Source organism: Phyllobates terribilis, unplaced genomic scaffold (genome assembly GCF_046119375.1).
Source record: "Phyllobates terribilis strain yellow unplaced genomic scaffold, ASM4611937v1 Scaffold_3__8_contigs__length_932513732, whole genome shotgun sequence".
In the NCBI taxonomy this organism is placed as follows: domain Eukaryota; kingdom Metazoa; phylum Chordata; class Amphibia; order Anura; family Dendrobatidae; genus Phyllobates; species Phyllobates terribilis.
Window position 1 is genome coordinate 740,055,552 of NW_027362763.1, and position 17,550 is coordinate 740,073,101.

Here is a 17,550-nt window from a genome sequence, read left to right on the forward strand (position 1 = left end):
ACGTTGTACTACATTTCCCGTAATGCTATGCGGTGAAACGTCACTGGATGGGACAGAACAGTGGGCGGGGCTGGATGACAGCTGAGCTGTGAGACTCCGCCCACATTGGCCGCTGCCGGCCGGCAAACCTGGTGTCGGTGTATAGAGGTGTCCGGTCATCATGTGGGTGTTCGGGTACGGATCGCTGATCTGGAAGGTGGATTTCCCCTACGAGGAGAAGCTGGTGGGCTACATCACGTGCTACAGCAGGAGGTTCTGGCAGGGCAGCACAGACCACCGAGGGGTCCCGGGCAAGGTAAGAGCCAGGCACGGTCCTCCCGAGTCAGCAGGGTCACAGGGGCCATTGTCACAGTGACCTGCCTGCTCTCTGCTGGTGACCCTGCCTGATACTGCCCATCCTCAGCACGGGATCGGTCACCTCTTCAGATCTGGCCGAGATCGGCCGACAAATTTAGGAATATTTTTTCCCTTAACCCTTTCATGTCAGAGTGGTGGTTGTTGTTTTTTTATTTTTCTCCCATTTTTTCTTGCTTTTTGTTTTTCTTCTTCCAAGAGCCATATTGTCCACAGATGGGTATGAGGGCTTGTGTGTTTTGTTTTTAATTGTGGGACGAGATGTAATGTTGAATGTCTCCATTCATTTTACTCTATAATGTGCACAAAAAACTCCAAGTGGAGGAAAATGATTGGGGAAACCACGCATTTCTACTTTGTTTATTGCACGGTAAAAATAACCTGGAAATGTGATTGTACAATAATGGGCATTACAGATTTAATTTTTTTTTTTTAAACAATTTGGGCCCTTCCCCCTTTTTTTTTTTTTTTTTTTTTTTTTTTTTTTTTTTTTTTTTTTGTGCACTTGGCTGATGTTTTTATTAAATCAATTATGGGATACATACCACATCTTGTTCACTAGTCATTGGGAAAAATGCAATGACTGAAAAAATGCAATTCTAGTATTCTTAATTAATTTTTTTTTATTTTTTGAATTTAATGAACAGTTAATTTTTCTGGTAAATGAGGGGAGGGTGATTCAAATTGTTTTTGAAGAAAAAAAAATGTGTGTGTATATGTATATATATATATATATATATATATATATATATATATATATATATATATATATATATATATGATTTTATGGGTATATATTTAAAAAATACAATTAAAAATAAGTTTATATTTATTTTAATTGTATTTTTATTTTAAATATATATTGTATAAATAATACAATTAAATTATATATATTTATTTTAATTGTATTATAAAGTTTTTAATTTTATATACATACATACATAAAATTATTTATATTTTATATAAAATGTTTGAAATTCTTATAGTTTAATATTTTTTAAATAACCCCCCCCCCACCCCCATCTCATTTGCCAGTAAAAAAAAAAATAATATATATTTTATTTTTTGAACCTGCGATCATCTGATTACTCTTACGGTTATATTATAAAGTGACATTTTTTTCTCCAGTGAAACCCCCAAGCTGAGTCTCACATAGGACCAAGATGATAATTACTCGACCATGAAACCTTTTTACAGAGCAGAAAAAGCCTCTTATAAAGCCACAGAACCAGCAAACAACTTATATACAACACAAATCATATTTAATAATGTATCGGTGAGCTGTGCAAGAACATTACAAAAGACGCCTTTGTTACAGTTCACATTGATACAATCTACAGATTATTGTGTAACGTCTGATATTGGTGACTTTGTGCTGCGGCGGAGCAGTCCCTGTCGTATATACGGTGTATATCCTCCTGTATCCAGAAGGTTACATGTAAGACGAGCTGCCATGTCAGGAGACTCTTCCAACAAGATGTCTATTTGAGGCCTCATTCAGACGTCAGATAGGACACCCACCTGTATATCCTATGGGGCTGGTCACGTGCCCAGGGTTTTTGTTACACTACGTCATCAAAGACGTCTGATTTTGATCCGAGACACAAATCTATGGATCCATGAAAAATCACTGACCGAATACATTGTCCTCCCTGTGCTGTCCGTGATTAACATTGTAAAGCTCCATTCACACGGCCGTAAGTTCAGTCCAAGTAAAAAAGAAAAAACCGCTGATCTCACTCAGACCAATGTTATTTGATTGGATTGTTCAAACGACTGGTTTTTCACGATGACCAAGTGTCTATGAAAAAAGTTAGTGGGGACTTGTATAAGTCACATTAGCATAGTGTTGACCAAATCTGCCAATATTGGTGGGACCGTGCGTCTATCTGATGTGTACGGGGTGGCCTCCCAACTCTCCTCTGACAGATGGTGTTGGGGAAAGGGAAGAATTAGGCAGCTTAATTGTTTTGTTCTCAGGGAAGATGGCAGCTGATAACGTTTTTCCTCCCTCTCCCCATGGATGACACATGAACGCTCGTCAGAGCAAAGTGTATGGGGGGGCGCCAGGAAAAGACTGTTGGCTGAATGGGCGTGTACGGGCACCATAAGGCTACAACAAACAGCGCTGCTGCCAGTTCTGCAGATCAGTTCTACTTTCAATGAGTTATGATTTCAGTCCTTATACTTTTGTTCCCCAGCTGCTGGGAGTTGTAGTTTGACATCAGGCAGGAAGCCACATATTGAGAACATCTGTGCAATATGAAACTGGACCTGTCACCAGATTTCATCTTACATTAATTAATGGATCTTTCACCCAATGAGACTGGTGTACTTACTTCTAAAATTCATGTCAGAATATTTATACACACATGGTCAAAATTGTTGGTACCCCTCGTTTAATGAAAGAAAAACTCACAATGGTCACAGAAATAAATTGAACCTGACAAAAGTAATAATAAATTTAAAATCTGTGAAAATGAACAAATGAAAGTCAGACATTGCTTTTCAACCCTGCGTCCACAGAATTTAAAAAAAAATTAAACTCATGAAATAGGCCTGGACAGAAATGATGGTACCCCTGACAATAATGTGACAAAAGGGACATGTTAAATCAAGTTGTGTCCACTAATTATCATCACAGGTGTCTACAATCTTGTAATCAGTCAGTGGGCCTGTATATAGGGCTACAGATACTCACTGTGCTGTTTGGTGACATGGTGTGTAGCACACTCAACATGGACCAGAGGAAGCAAAGGAAAGAGTTGTCTCAGGAGATTAGAAAGAAAATTATAGACAAGCATGTTAAAGGTAAAGGTTATAAGGCTATGTGCCCACGTTGCGTAAATGAAGCAGAACATTTCTGCTTCATTTCCGCATGTCCTCTCCCGGAAAAACGCATGCGGAATTCCGCACGCGTTTATCGCGCGTTTTTCACGCGTTTTCGACATGCGGAATTGCCTTGCGTTTTTTTCATGCATTGAATAATGCAATTCCGCATGCGGAAACGCAAAATTAATTAACATGTTGCGGATTTTTGAACGCAGCATAAACGCTGCGGAAAAATCCGCAGCATGGGCATAGAACTTGCGGATTCTCATTGGGGACCATGGGATGCGGATTAACAAGCGTTTTACAAGCGTTTACGCTGCGGAAAATCCGCATCAAAAACGCTTGTAATCCGCAACGTGGGCACGCAGCCTTAGACCATCTCCAAGCAGCTTGATGTTCCTGTGACTAAAGTTGCACATATTATTCAGAAATTTAAGATCCATGGGACTGTAGCCAACCTCCCTGGACGTGGCTGCAGGAGGAAAATTGATGACAAATCAAAGAGACGGATAATATAAATGGTAACAAAAGAGCCCAGGATAACTTATAAAGAGATTAAAGGTGAACTTTAAGCTCAAGGAACATCAGTGTCAGATCACACCATCCGTCGTTGTTTGATCCAAAGTGGACTTCATGGGAGACGACCAAGGAGAACACCATTGTTGAAAAAAAATCATAAAAAAGCCTGACTGGAATTTGCCAAACTACATGTTGACAAGCCACAAAGCTTCTGTGAGAATGTCCTATGGACAGATGAGACAAAAATGGAAGTTTTTGGCAAGGCACATCAGCTCTATGTTCACAGATGGAAAAATGAAGCATATCAAGAAAAGAACACTGTCCCTACTGTCAAACATGGAGGAGGCTCTGTTATATTCTGGGGCTGCTTTGCTGCATCTGGCACAGGGTGTCTTGAATCTGTGCAGGGTACAATGAACTCTCAAGACTATCAAGGGATTCTAGAGAGAAATGTGCTGCCCAGTGTCAGAAAGCTTGGTTTCAGTCGCAGGTCATGGGTCTTGCAACAGGATAATGACCCAAAACACACAGCTAAAAACACCCAAGAATGGCTAAGAGGAAAACATTGGACTATTCTGAAGTGGCCTTCTATGAGCCCTGACCTAAATCCTATTGAGCATCTTTGGAGAGAGCTGAAACATGCCGTCTGGAAAAGGCAACCTTCAAACACGAGACAACTGGAGCAGTTTGCTCATGAGGAGTGGGCCAAAATACCTGTCGAGAGGTTCAGAAGTCTCATTGACAGTTACAGGAATCGTTTGATTGCAGTGATTGCCTCAAAAGGTTGTTCAACAAAATATTGCTAAGGCTGTGTGCCCGCGATGCGGTTTTTAACGCATGGTAGAAGGCCTGCCATGTTCCGCAATGATAATCCGCATGTGCTGTGCACATGCTGCGTAAATTTCCGCTACGGATTATCATTGCGGAAAAAAACGCAGCACTACCAATTATTTTGTGGAAGCGCTGCGTTTTCGCCGCCATTGACTTGCTTTAGAACGCGCCAATTCCGCAAGACTGCATTTGTACTTGCGTAATTGGCGCGTTCTAATGTGCGGATGGTACCCGGGTGTGGAGGAGAGGAGACTCTCCTCCACACCTAGGTACCATAAAAGCTGTAAAAAAAAGAATAAAATAAAAAATAAAGAATAAAGATTATATTTACCTTCCGACGGCCCCCGACTCCTTCCCTGTGCTTGCCGATAGGTCGCGCAGGACTAAAGGACCTGCGGTGACGTCACAGTCATGTGACGGCAGGTCTTTCAGTACAGCGTACTGCGATCTGCTGGCAGCCAGCACAGGAACGCAGCAAGACCGCGCGGGTCATCGGAAGGTAAGTATAGGTTTATTTTTTACCATTCTTTTACAGTCACACTATATAAATCCATGCCGTTTGCATGGATTTATATAGTGTGACCAAGTTGTCAAGCACTTTCCAAGTGATGCTAAAATCGCTTGGAAAGCGCTTGTCAACCCGCATGCGGAAATGCATGTGAAGAACACTTCACTTCCGCTTGTCCCTGGCAGGAAAACGCATGCACAATCCGCATGTACAATCCGCATGCGTTTTTTCTACCAGGGAGATGCAGAAACGCTCAGGAAAAAATCCGGAGCATTTCTGCATCGTGGGCTCATAGCCTAAGAGTACCATCATTTCTGTCCAGGCCTATTTCATGAGTTTCATTTTGCAAAGCAATGTCTGACTTTCATTTGTTCATTTTCATAGATTTTGAATTTATTACTTTTGTCAGATTCAAGTTATTTCTGTGACCATTGTGGGTTTTTCTTTCATTAAACGAGGGGTAACAACAATTTTGACCACGTGTGTATGATCCATAAAAAGATAATTTTTACGAGTCCAGCTACAGTTGGACTTGTAAGAAGAAAAATGTGAATACGAAGTGGGAAAACTTTCTAAAAAGATTATACATCCGCTGACTTGAATCTTCGCAGTAAATCCAGCTGCCTCCTCAGGTTTGAGAGATCTATGTAATAATGTGGACGTGTGTTGAGAAGGATCTGTTTTAAGGAAATCTTGAAAACATGTTCTGTAGGGAGTCTCATGAGAACTAAGGCACAGGGACTTTACCCTAGATTTGGGTTCCCCTAATAGCCTGGGATGATGGGAGTTGTAGTTTTACAAAAGCTCTGCCCTAAATGGATCATATTTTCAGTTTTTGTTTTTCTCATCCATTTTCTGTAGCTTATCCTCTACCTCCCTCCCATCCCATGAAGGAACATAATCTGCTCCGTGTCATGTCACCCCACCCATTCATTACAGGAGTCCAGGTTGTAAAAGAAAACAAGTTTCATCGGCAGCAAACACTGGTGACTGCTTAGTCTTGGTTCATGGTAATGCTGATTTCACATCTGCACCCCTCCATGGTTCAGTGTCTGCACAGACTGCTCATTTACATATTGACGCCTGTGGACACCTTGCAGATCTGTAACATTTTTTTCTGCACAGATTTGTCACTAATTCCAGCAAAATGAATGAGAATCCTGAAGTCTCATGCACATGTTGCGTTTTTTTCTTTATTTATTTTTACTTGTACATTTAAATCTGCATCATGTCAATTCTTTCCTTGTTTGGGGTGAAATCCAAAAACTTACTAACGAGTGTGGAAATATCTGCGGCAAAAATGCACCTGTTTTATGCTGCGTTTTTCTTGCCAAGAGATGCAGAAATTTCTGCACAAATATGTAATGTGTGCACAGACCCTAGGAGCCGGTCCGCTGCACGAAGTACTGTACAGACATATCCCAGAATGCCGTGCGACACTATACATTGTGTGACCCCGGCCGCATTGTTATCACTGCATCTGTCGGCATTCAGTCAGTTGGTTCTGAGACAAAATGACCTGATGTAAAACTCTGGATTGCAGCGAGCGAAGTATTTACTGTATGGAAAATCTGCAAAGGTGACTCTGTGCTTATTACATAATCCAATTAAAGGGTTAATCCCCCCCAAAAATGACATTATTAATGTAAAGACTATAAAAAGGCCCATATCTCTGAACAAGTATGACAGATTAATAAAATATACGGAATACCCGAGGTATGAGAGGAGCAAACATGGCCGCTTCTGACCTGGTGACGGGGTCCGCTTTAAGGTGACGTTTCCACAACGAGCTTTGCAGATTTTCTGCACATATTTATGTAAATTAGGTTACATGTGTTTATTCATATTTTTTTGGGGGGGGGGGTTTTAGTGTGTTTTTGACGCTGCGTTTTTTATCTTTTTATGTCAGTTTTAAATAAAGTTGCTTTGTTTTTGATACTTCCTGGTATTTGGCTTTCACATAACTTTATTGATACGGTCATGTGAGGATTACATGCGTTTTTGATGCGTTTCCACCACAGAACCGAACTAAAAGAAAAGCATGTGCATTTTTTTTTTTTTTTACATGCGGATTTTCTACATCTAATGTAAGTCTATGGGGAAAAATCTACATATAAAACTCAGCGTAGCCGCAAGAGAAATCGACATGCTGCGGATTTGAAACACGCACCGCAGGTCCGTTACACTGTGAAATAAAAAAATAAAAAAAAAACGTTTTGCTGTATCTACTCTGCTGTACCTGTAAGACGCTGCTTTTTTCACTCCGCGAAAATACTGAGCTCCAAACAATGCACTAAAACTCATCGTGTGCACACAGCCTAAGCATCTGCCTAATGCCTGGACACATTTTAGCGACGTGTAAGAACCTGCAGAAAATAAAAGGGGGAAAAAAGCAACCCAAAATATAGCAAATGTATGACGGGTAAGTCCAGCTTTACTCGTCCCGCGAGGTCGGCCTCGTAGCCAGAATAAAGTTCTTCCTATTGGTGGTCATGGCAGTGTCCTCCACCTGACTAGGAGTGACACGCGCCATCATACTAAGGCCGGATTCACACATCTGTGTTTCATGGACTGCGTATAGACCGCAATATACAGACCGGCCCGAGGGTCGCCTGACTCAAACGCAACAGAGTCATATATGTCTGAGGCTGTCTAGTTTGGCCGCAATATACATAAAGGCCCAGAGTCTTCTGACCCAATGTGCCGACTAGGAAACGTGCAAATGTGAATCCAGATTTAAAGCAGTTTTACACCTTCATTGAAGTGGACTCCAAATGGTCTAAAATAATAAACACAGCAAGTAGTGGCAGTACCCGGGAGCAGCGGCTGCTAACTGCTGCTGCAATGGTGTTGGTGTTTGTTGACATCATGTCGCCAGAGCACTTCACCACTTATTGGCTTGTGCTGTCTACCTCAGCACAGCTGCTGCGATCAGTGATTGGGTACAGCGGTGATGCACACTTTCGGCATGACGTCACCACTGCTGCTAAAACATTAATATCTGAGCAGCAGTAGGGAGCCAGTACTAAACCCGGGGAATGCTAGAGCAAAATCTGTGTATCATCTACAGCATGTGCTTCCTCACTAACTGCTTAAGTTTCATACTCCTGTTCTGTGGGTGGTGGCTGTGCGATAAAGGGTTATTCCTATAATTTAAAGTGAACACTAGTGATGAGTGAGCATGCTCGTTACTCGAGATTTACGAGCATGCTCGGGTGTTCTCCGAGTAACCTCAGCGTGGTCGGGTGTTATCGTTTTAGTCAGTGCACATGATTTGCAACTGTTTGACAGCTTTAATACATGTGAGGAATGCCTGTTTGTTAGGCATTCCTCACATGTATTAAAGCTGTCAAACAGTCGAAAATCATGCACACAGTGCAACTAAAACATAACACCCGAGCATGCTGAAGTTACTCAGCGAGCACCCGAGCATTCTCGCCGAAAGGGTTAACAGCACATGCTCGCTCATCACTAGTGAACAACTATCCATAGGAGAGTGAATAATTTACTGTTTGTGGACTCCAAGTAATTCTGACAACGGGGCTCTGCAGAGGTCTAGTTTGAATGCAGTCGGGTTGCACATGTCCCTACCTCCCCTCCATTGTCTCTATGGAGTGCGGAAATGGTCGGGCGCTCTACTCTGCTTTCTCCGAGGAGGAGACATGGCTGGTGAATAATATACCGCAATAAAGGATCTTCATGCAAAGTTCAAAATTTGGTACATTTCCTGTGAATTGAGGAACTGCAATACCATACTCAGCCCATGGACAAAAGGGGCGCTGTTTCTGTGCAAAAAAAAAAATTAATAGATAAAAACTGCCCCTATTTTCCGGTTATGGACAATTTCTTCAACCTCAGAAACTGTAAAGGATAGTGCAGAATTGTATATGTGCTAAGACTTCTAGTTCTGTCCTGTAATCAGATAACATCTTTCTTTAACTTTTTTTTTTTTTTAGCCTGGAAGAGTTGTCACACTCGTCGAAGATCCAGAGGTAACTATAATCTATACACAACACTTGTACATTTTATTATAGAATCAGAAATTCTTCCTCCTGTATAGAAAGTGTGCGGCTCCTCAGGCCGCTCTGCTCACTGTCCGAGGAATAGCTGAGCGCTTCCATTGATGGGGGGGAGACAGGGTTGGGGGTCTCTGGGTCCAGATCCCACCAATCAAAATTACTCAACCAGAGCTATAATCTATGAAAAAAAATGAGAAAACTGCACTATAAGGAAGACGTATAAATGCTTCTTAAGACGCCATATTCTGCTCCAGGACAGCGCTTCCTGAAATACACGACTGATAAAACACGTAGAATTCGCAGCTTTACAGATCCACCGCCATGAAGCCATCAGCCAGTGTCCCGGATAATAGCAGCTGGAATGTAATAGTGTCATGATGTGGTAGATAAACACGTCCACACGCAGCCCCGGCTAATTGTTATATTCCGCTGGTTGTTCTGTCACTTTCTGTGTGCTTTACAGTTCATTAAAGTTGTCCTTATCGCACCATTATCCCTCCGCTATGTGCAGGGTGTTGTCAGGGCTCGTTTATTCACATTAGTCAGTTGTCCTCGCAAGAGTCTGTTTTAGGCTTCACCTAATTTTTTTTTGACTTGCACATATTAAGTAAAGACTTAGGCTGTGTGCCCACGTAGCATTTTTCAAGCGTATATGCTGCGGAATTTCCGCAGCGTAAACGCTTGAAAAACGCATGTATATCCGCACCCCATGTTCCCCAATGGGATTCCGCAAGTTCTATGCACATGCTGCGGATTTTTCCGCAGCGTTTATGCCGCGTTCAAAAATCCGCAGCATGTCATTTAATTTTGCGTTTCCGCAAGCGGAATTGCCTTTGTCCAATGCATAAAAAACGCAAGGCAATTCCGCATGTGGAAAACGCGTGATAAACGCGTGAAAAATGCGCGATAAACGCGTGCGGAATTCCGCATGCGTTTTTCCGGGAGAGGACTTGCATTTATGCAGCAGAAATTTTCTGCTTCATAATGCAACGTGGGCACATAGCCTTAAACAAAATATGCATGTAAGAGTACAGCACCCCCCCCTTTAGTATGAATATTAAAGTCAATTTGGTATTTGTAAGAATTCTCGTTCCCGATTACTGGCCACCTCTAAACATGACGACATATATATATACAGTGGGGAAAAAAAGTATTTAGTCAGCCACCAATTGTGCAAGTTCTCCCACTTAAAAAGATGAGAGAGGCCTGTAATTGGCATCATAGGTAGACCTCAACTATGAGAGACAAAATGAGAAAACAAATCCTGAAAATCACATTCTCTGATTTGGAAAGATTTTTTTTTAAATTTTGGTGGAAAATAAGTATTTGGTCAATTACAAAAGTTCATCTCAATACTTTGTTATATATCCTTTGTTGGCAATGAGAGAGGTCAAACGTTTTCTGTAAGTCTTCACAAGGTTGGCACACACTGTTGCTGGTATGTTGGCCCATTCCTCCATGCAGATCTGCTCTAGACAAGTGATGTTTTGGGGCTGTTGCTGGGAAACACAGACTTTCATCTCCCTCCAAAGGTTTTCTATAGGGTTTAAATCTGGAGACTGGCTAGACCACTCCAGGACCTTGAAATGCTTCTTACGAAGCCACTCTTTCATTGCCCTGGCGGTGTGCTTGGGATCAGTGTCATCCTGAAAGACCCAGCCACGTTTCATCTTCAATGCCCTTGCTGATGGAAGGAGGTTTGCACTCAAAATCTCACGATACATGGCCCCATTCATTCTTTCATGTACACGGATCCGTCGTCCTGGTCCTTTGGCAGAGAAACAGCCCCAAAGCATGATGTTGCCACCCCCATGCTTCACAGTAGGTATGGTGTTCTTTGGATGCAACTCTGCATTCTTTCTCCTCCAAACATGCCGAGTTGTGCTTCTACCAAACAGTTCTACTTTGATTTCATCTAACCATATGACATTCTCCCAATACTCTTCTGGATCATCCAAATGCTCTCCAGCAAACTTCAGACGGACCCGGACATGTAATGGCTTAAGCAGGGGGACACGTCTGGCACTGTAGGATCTGAGTCCCTGGCGGCATAGTGTGTTACTGATGGTAGCCTGTGTAACGTTGGTCCCAGCTCTCTGCAGGTCATTCACTAGGTCCCCCTGTGTGGTTCTGGGATTTTTGCTCACCGTTCTTGAGATCATTTTGACCTCAAGGGGTGAGATCTTGTGTGGAGCCCCAGATCGAGGGAGATTATCTTGTATGTCTTCCATTTTCTAATTATTGCTCCCACAGTTGATTTCTTCACACCAAGCTGCTTGCTTATTGCAGATTCAGTCTTCCCAGTCTGGTGCAGGGCTACAATTTTGTTTCTGGTGTCCTTCGACAGCTCTTTGGTCTTCACCATAGTAGAGTTTAGAGTGTGACTGTTTGAGGTTGCGGACAGGTGTCTTTTACACTGATAACAAGTTCAAACAGGTGATAGTACTACAGGTAATGAGTGGAGGACAGAGAAGGCACTAAAGAAGTTACAGGTCTGTGAGAGGCAGAAATCTTACTTGTTTGTAATTGACCAAATACTTGTCAATCAAGCTAAAGAACCCGGTTGCTGGATGTGGAAGTTGCTGAGGAAGTGCTCTGTCACGCCCGTAGCACTTAACACATCATTTCATTAAATGCTAATTTCTTGGGAATGCAGCCACAGATATAAGATATAAAGGTGCCGCTGGACTTAACTAAGACCTGCATGCCCATATCTGTGGCCTAGAATTGATCTTACTGAGAAATTCCCTATAAAGAGTTGCTTCACGGTTTAGCTGCAGCTTAATGAATGACTGTCCATGTAATACAAGGATTGCTTGAGAGTTGCCAGTACAGGAGCCCATATAATAGAACCAGTACCTTCGTGAGACCACACCTATTGGTATAAAGTGACTGACACCATTTACAGAGTTAACAATGTCTGAAAACCAGTCTGCTTCACCTTTTACCAGGGCTGTGTATGGGGTGTTGCCTACAGACTTCCAGAGGGAAAGGAAGAAGAAGTGAAGGCCTACCTTGACTTTCGAGAGAAAGGAGGCTACCGGACTACGACTGTTGTCTTTTACCCAAAGGATCCTTCAATAAAACCATTCAACGTACTCCTGTATATCGGAACCTGTGATAACCCCAACTACCTCGGACCTGCTCCCCTAGAAGACATCGCCGAACAGATTTTTAATGCCGTTGGGCCCAGTGGGAAAAACACTGAATATCTGTTTGAACTTGCAGATTCACTCAGGAACCTTGTACCAGAAGAGGCAGATGAGCACCTCTTTTCCTTAGAGAAGTTAGTGAGGGAACTTCTGGAGAGACGACAAAATAGAAATTGTATATAAATTTTATCCCTTTCATCCTTTAGGAATGGAGACAATGTGTCCTGATTTTTATTTATGCGTTGCGAATTTCAAAGCAATTATTGGGATATTTATATGGTTTAAGCAATTCTTTTAGTGATTTCACTTCATATACTTAAAGGGGTTGTCCACTACTCAGACAACCCCTTCTGAATCCCTATGTTTCCCCTTTTGTAAAATAATAGCACTTCTACTCCCCTCCGGCGCTGTTCAGTGTTGGCACTGGCTCTCCTGGGGATTGTGTGACATTATGTCAAGTGATCCCTGTAGCCAGTCGTCAGTACTGACTTCACTCTCCCAGTCTTTGGATATAAATCCGGAGGAAGTAAGTATATGAAACATAGGGGTTGTCCGTTAAGTGGACAATTCTTTTTAGAGCTTTTAAAATATAATTATTTATTTAAGCCTGACATAGAAGGTAGAGTATAAATTAGATATTGCGTGTGCTGCAAAGAGTTTTAAGAGTGTCAAAAAAGAAAAAGGAAAACTCAAATGTTTCTTCTATTGAACAATCAGTTTTTCCTTCCTTCTAACCATAAGCGGCCACTGTTTTCATTGTTTGCTTCCTGATATAGTGCATCTACAATTTATAGCATGAAACAGTCTGTTACAAACTTTAAAATTTAGAATGGTGGTGACTGGCTGTCACAAAATGCGCATGCATGGAGGTTGCGCATGCGCAAAAGCCAGGCTGCAGCCAGGTGAAACCACTCCATCCACAGAGCAAGCGTGCAATTACATTCTCTGGGGTGTGCTTGTTGGTTGTGGATGATGACCTGTACATTGTCCTAATGTACAGGACAGATTTACTGCAGTTTGTAGGAAAAGAAAAGAAGACTAGAAGTGGATGTTTAAATTAAGCAGGAAATATATTTATCCTCGCTACTTGTACTTCTGCAGCATTTTCTGTATGATCTTCAAGTCAGTCTTGACTTAATCCCGGCCTAGGCCTTGGTGATCTTTTGTCCTGCTGAAATACAAGGTAAAGGGGGGAGGCTCCTGCTGCAGCTGGTTGTTTTACAGCAAGACACAGGACAGTAAGGAGGAAGAGGGAGACATGGCTGATCCCTTGAGAAGAAAAGGTTTCTCAGCTTTAATTATAATATGAAATAGGAGGATATTAAAGGGAATATGTCAGCAGGTTTTTCTATGTAATGAGAGATGTAGGGGAAGAGACCCTGATTACAGCGAGGTGTCACTCACTAAGTTGTGTTTTGCTAGTTAATAAAAAAAAAAAATTTTTTCAGCAGGTGATTATCACTACAGGACTAGGTTTTCTCGTGCCTCCTACTCCAATTCCATCCTCACCGCTGATTGGCAGCTTTCTATGTACACTGTATATTGACTGAAAGCTGCCAATCAGGTGGGCTCAGGATAAGACAGAGCTCAGTGCTAGATCTGCAGAGGAAAAAACTGTGATTTGAAATTCAAGTCACAACAGCTGCATCCAGTAAAGTAAGTGACACATTGCTGGAATCAGGGTCTTTGTCCCTACACCATACTGCTGTCAGATTACATAGCAAAACCTGATGACAGATTCCTTTTAAGAGGAAGTGAAGGGACATATTTATTTCTTTTGTGCGTTTTCTAGCTGCTTATGAAGTAGTGGAAACTCCTCATTCCTATGTGCAGTGGAGGAGACTGATGGACGGGTCTGGTCACTGCTCCTCCACCAGCGGCCATTGTATGGACGGGTCTGGTCACTGCTCCTCCACCAGCGGCCATTGTATGGACGGGTCTGGTCACTGCTCCTCCACCAGCGGCCATTGTATGGACGGGTCTGGTCACTGCTCCTCCACCAGCCGCCATTGTATGGACGGGTCTGGTCACTGCTCCTCCACCAGCGGCCATTGTATGGACGGGTCTGGTCACTGCTCCTCCACCAGCGGCCATTGTATGGACGGGTCTGGTCACCGCACCTCCACCAGCGGCCATTGTATGGACGGGTCTGGTCACCGCACCTCCACCAGCGGCCATTGTATAGATGGGTCTGGTCACTGCTCCTCCACCAGCGGCCATTGTATAGACGGGTCTGGTCACTGCTCCTCCACCAGCGGCGGCCATTGTATGGACGGGTCTGGTCACTGCTCCTCCACCAGCGGCGGCCATTGTATGGACGGGTCTGGTCACTGCACCTCCACCAGCGGCCATTGTATGGACGGGTTTGGTCACTGCTCCTCCACCAGCGGCCATTGAATGGACAGGAGAGCTGTGCCGCCTGTGAGGAAGGAGAACCTGTAATACTTAGATATAGTGAGTGTCACAAAACCATGTCCCCAGCACATCTGTTAGAATAAAGTGTACAAACACTTGTGAACATGCAAGGGACTACCACTTTAGTCCCTTAAGCCTCTAGGCAGCTGGTAGTTTTGGCCAAAATTCATAATATATATATATATATATATATATATATATATATATATTAATAACTGCACTTTTCCCATTGACTATCAAGCAGATATTTAATGTATTACTTTTCCAAATGCACTGCTAGATCATGGGAGAAAAAGTGGGACCCATCTATCTGCTGAGGGTGAAGTCATTGACACAAATTGTGCACCTTCTGTTACATTGCTCTTATGTATACTCAGGAACATTAAAGGGAATCTATCACTAGGTTCCTGCTGCTCCATCTGAGAGCAGCATGAGGTAGAGACAGAGACCCTGAGTCCAGCAATGTTTCACTTACTGGGCTGCTTGCTGCAGTTTTTGTTAAAATCAGTTTTCTTTGCTGCAGATCTAGCAGTTCTCTAAATGCTCAGCTCTGTATAACCCCACCCACACCACTGATTGGCAGCTTTCTGCCTATGCACAGTGTGCACAGAAAGCTGCCAATCAGTGGTGGGGGCGGGGTTATACACAGCTCATTAATATAGACGAAAACATGTCAAAAAGTTTTCTAGTCCTAGTAATAATAGGAGCAGGAGATTGTCAATACTACAACAGGCAGCTCAGCTGCTGGAATCATGGTCTCTACCCCTATGTCATGTTGCTCTCAGATTAGGTTTAAGCTTTAAATATAACACATTTTGTTATAAATGTTGTCAGCAAAGGGGAATATATTTCCGAATGAAGACTGTCCCTATTCACTGATAAACTTTATAATTTTATTATTTTCTTTAGTTGTAGCTACAAAACTTTCATTGATGAAATGTTATTCACATAAACCTAGAAACCGCTTGTGGCTGAATGCACAGTTTCAGCGTTTCTCACTAAACACGCTCTGTTTAAAGTGTACAACAACTTGTAAAGGTTTACATTATACACAGTCCTTTTTTTTTCTTCTTCATAATGGTCTGGTTACAAGCACATTCCTCCCCCACAGGCTCCTTTTCTAGATGTTACTGCTGGCGATCTTGTCGCTCACATTGCAATAGTTGATATATAATGTAGCATTGTGTAAAACCCGTTTCTAACCCCAAGCAGAGACAACTTTCTTACTTCTCAAACTTTATAGTCAAAGAACACTTACAATAGGTCCTGATTCATCAATGTAATTTTGTGAGAATTCTGGCATAAATCGCTATGAAAATTTGCCAAATTTTTGTGCAACACTCAGTTGCGCAAATTCTTCCAGCTCTGCTAAAATCGGTAGAGTTGTGGTGTGATGCTTCACCTCCTCTAATTCATGACAAACTTTGTCATTCCTTACACCAAAAATGTTACTCCAATCCTTGTCTGGAGTAAGATTTCTGGTGTGGCGCATGGAGGTGCACACCACATCTCAGATGCTTCCGAGTCATTGATGCATGCGCCTCTTCATGGATCGGGAGCATCTGAGAGGTAATCTCTGGTCTTGATGAATCGGGGCCATGATATCCAAAATAATGGCTAGTTTGGAAATATCCCTGTTACCCCCTTTGTTGGATACAGGATAGCTTGCTGAACATGTTGGGTCGAACTGATGGGCCTGCCAGGACTCCTGAGAACAGGCCTTGATTATCTATAGGACTGCGAAAAAAAGACTTGTACTGGACTCTGCTTTCCCTGATCCTAAACGTAACTCTGCAGAGCCCTACTCTCAGGATTGCTTGGGCCACCAATTACCCCCTATCCTATTTGGGAATAACACTTTAAAGGGAGCCAAGTTTAATGGTTAACATTAGGAAACAAAGATTCCATGGAGAACACTAAGGTTAGAAATAGACAAGTAAGCGGACCCCATAACTTGGTGAGAAGAGCAGCTTTCTACTTCTAGATTTAAAGGGATTGTCTAGTTTTAAGCTTAAAGTCTGCACTCTGTGACCAGTCTTGTGAATCCTCAAATCATGCGCACTGAGGATGCGCCGGTGCCAGGGTCATGTGACCGAAAGTATGGGATATGCATACTCCTAGCCACATTAAGACTAGACTGTTTCCAGCCTTACTCAATGCACTTGCATTGAGGGAGGCCACGTAGTCTAGTCATAATGTGGCCGGGAGTATGCATATCACATGACCCTGGCACCGGAGAATCCTCACAACGTGAAGTGCTTGTGAGTTGAGTATTCTGTCACAATCCATATCTGTTCGGAGGGGATACTAATGATTTTAAGGAATCTTTTGCCCACATTGGATATTCTTTATTTGTTCCACATTTCTGTCAAGTCGATTATAACTATACATTGTTCCATCCACAATCCACGTTGTGCGGTGACACTTTACCTCAGAAATGTCCTCGGCCCGGCTTACAAGCCTCGGCTGTACATCACACCTTATATTTGTTCGTCAGTAAATCATTACAATGTGCAAGATGGGAGAAATTTTAACATTGCCAAAAAAAGTGTGGGTAAATTATTTTTTTTTGCTGTTACTTCTGAAAAAGCAGTTTATTACATTATGTCCATAATGAATTTTTGCATAATAAAGAAATGTTTTTTTGTTGCGAGCGACATGATTTCTCAGTCTCCTCCCCTGGTTGGTAGTTGGTACCACACATGGGGGGAATTTATTAAGGACTGTTCATCCTGAATATTTTACTAGAAAGTAGATGCATTACCATGGTAAAATAAGTGTTTAACTACCCAATTGAAAAACATAGAAAGTTGTATTGTATGTAGATCGGCCCGCTGCCTCCACGTCACAATCCTGAATCAATCCTTGTCTAATCTTTACACTTTCTGCAGAACAAAAAATAAGCGATGGGGAGAAACTC

At 42.4% G+C, this 17,550-nt stretch overlaps 1 protein-coding gene across 1 annotated transcript; it reads left to right on the top strand.

The window, feature by feature from the left end:
- Positions 1 to 37: 37 nt before the first annotated feature.
- CHAC2 (ChaC glutathione specific gamma-glutamylcyclotransferase 2) lies at positions 38 to 17,447 on the top strand. The gene is made up of 3 exons (XM_073672129.1): positions 38 to 295; positions 9,001 to 9,036; positions 12,015 to 17,447. The coding sequence occupies exons 1-3, from the start codon at positions 161 to 163 to the stop codon at positions 12,396 to 12,398; spliced, it is 555 nt and encodes a 184-aa protein (XP_073528230.1). The 5' UTR covers positions 38 to 160; the 3' UTR covers positions 12,399 to 17,447.
- The last annotated feature ends 103 nt before the right edge of the window (positions 17,448 to 17,550 follow it).

Coding starts and splice junctions, on each gene's coding strand:
- CHAC2 (XM_073672129.1), top strand. CDS start 161: ATGTGGGTGTTCGGGTACGGATCGCTGATCTGGAAGGTGGATTTCCCC. Junction 296..9,000: donor ACCGAGGGGTCCCGGGCAAG/GTAAGAGCCAGG, acceptor TTTTTTTTTTAG/CCTGGAAGAGTTGTCACACT. Junction 9,037..12,014: donor CACTCGTCGAAGATCCAGAG/GTAACTATAATC, acceptor ACCTTTTACCAG/GGCTGTGTATGGGGTGTTGC.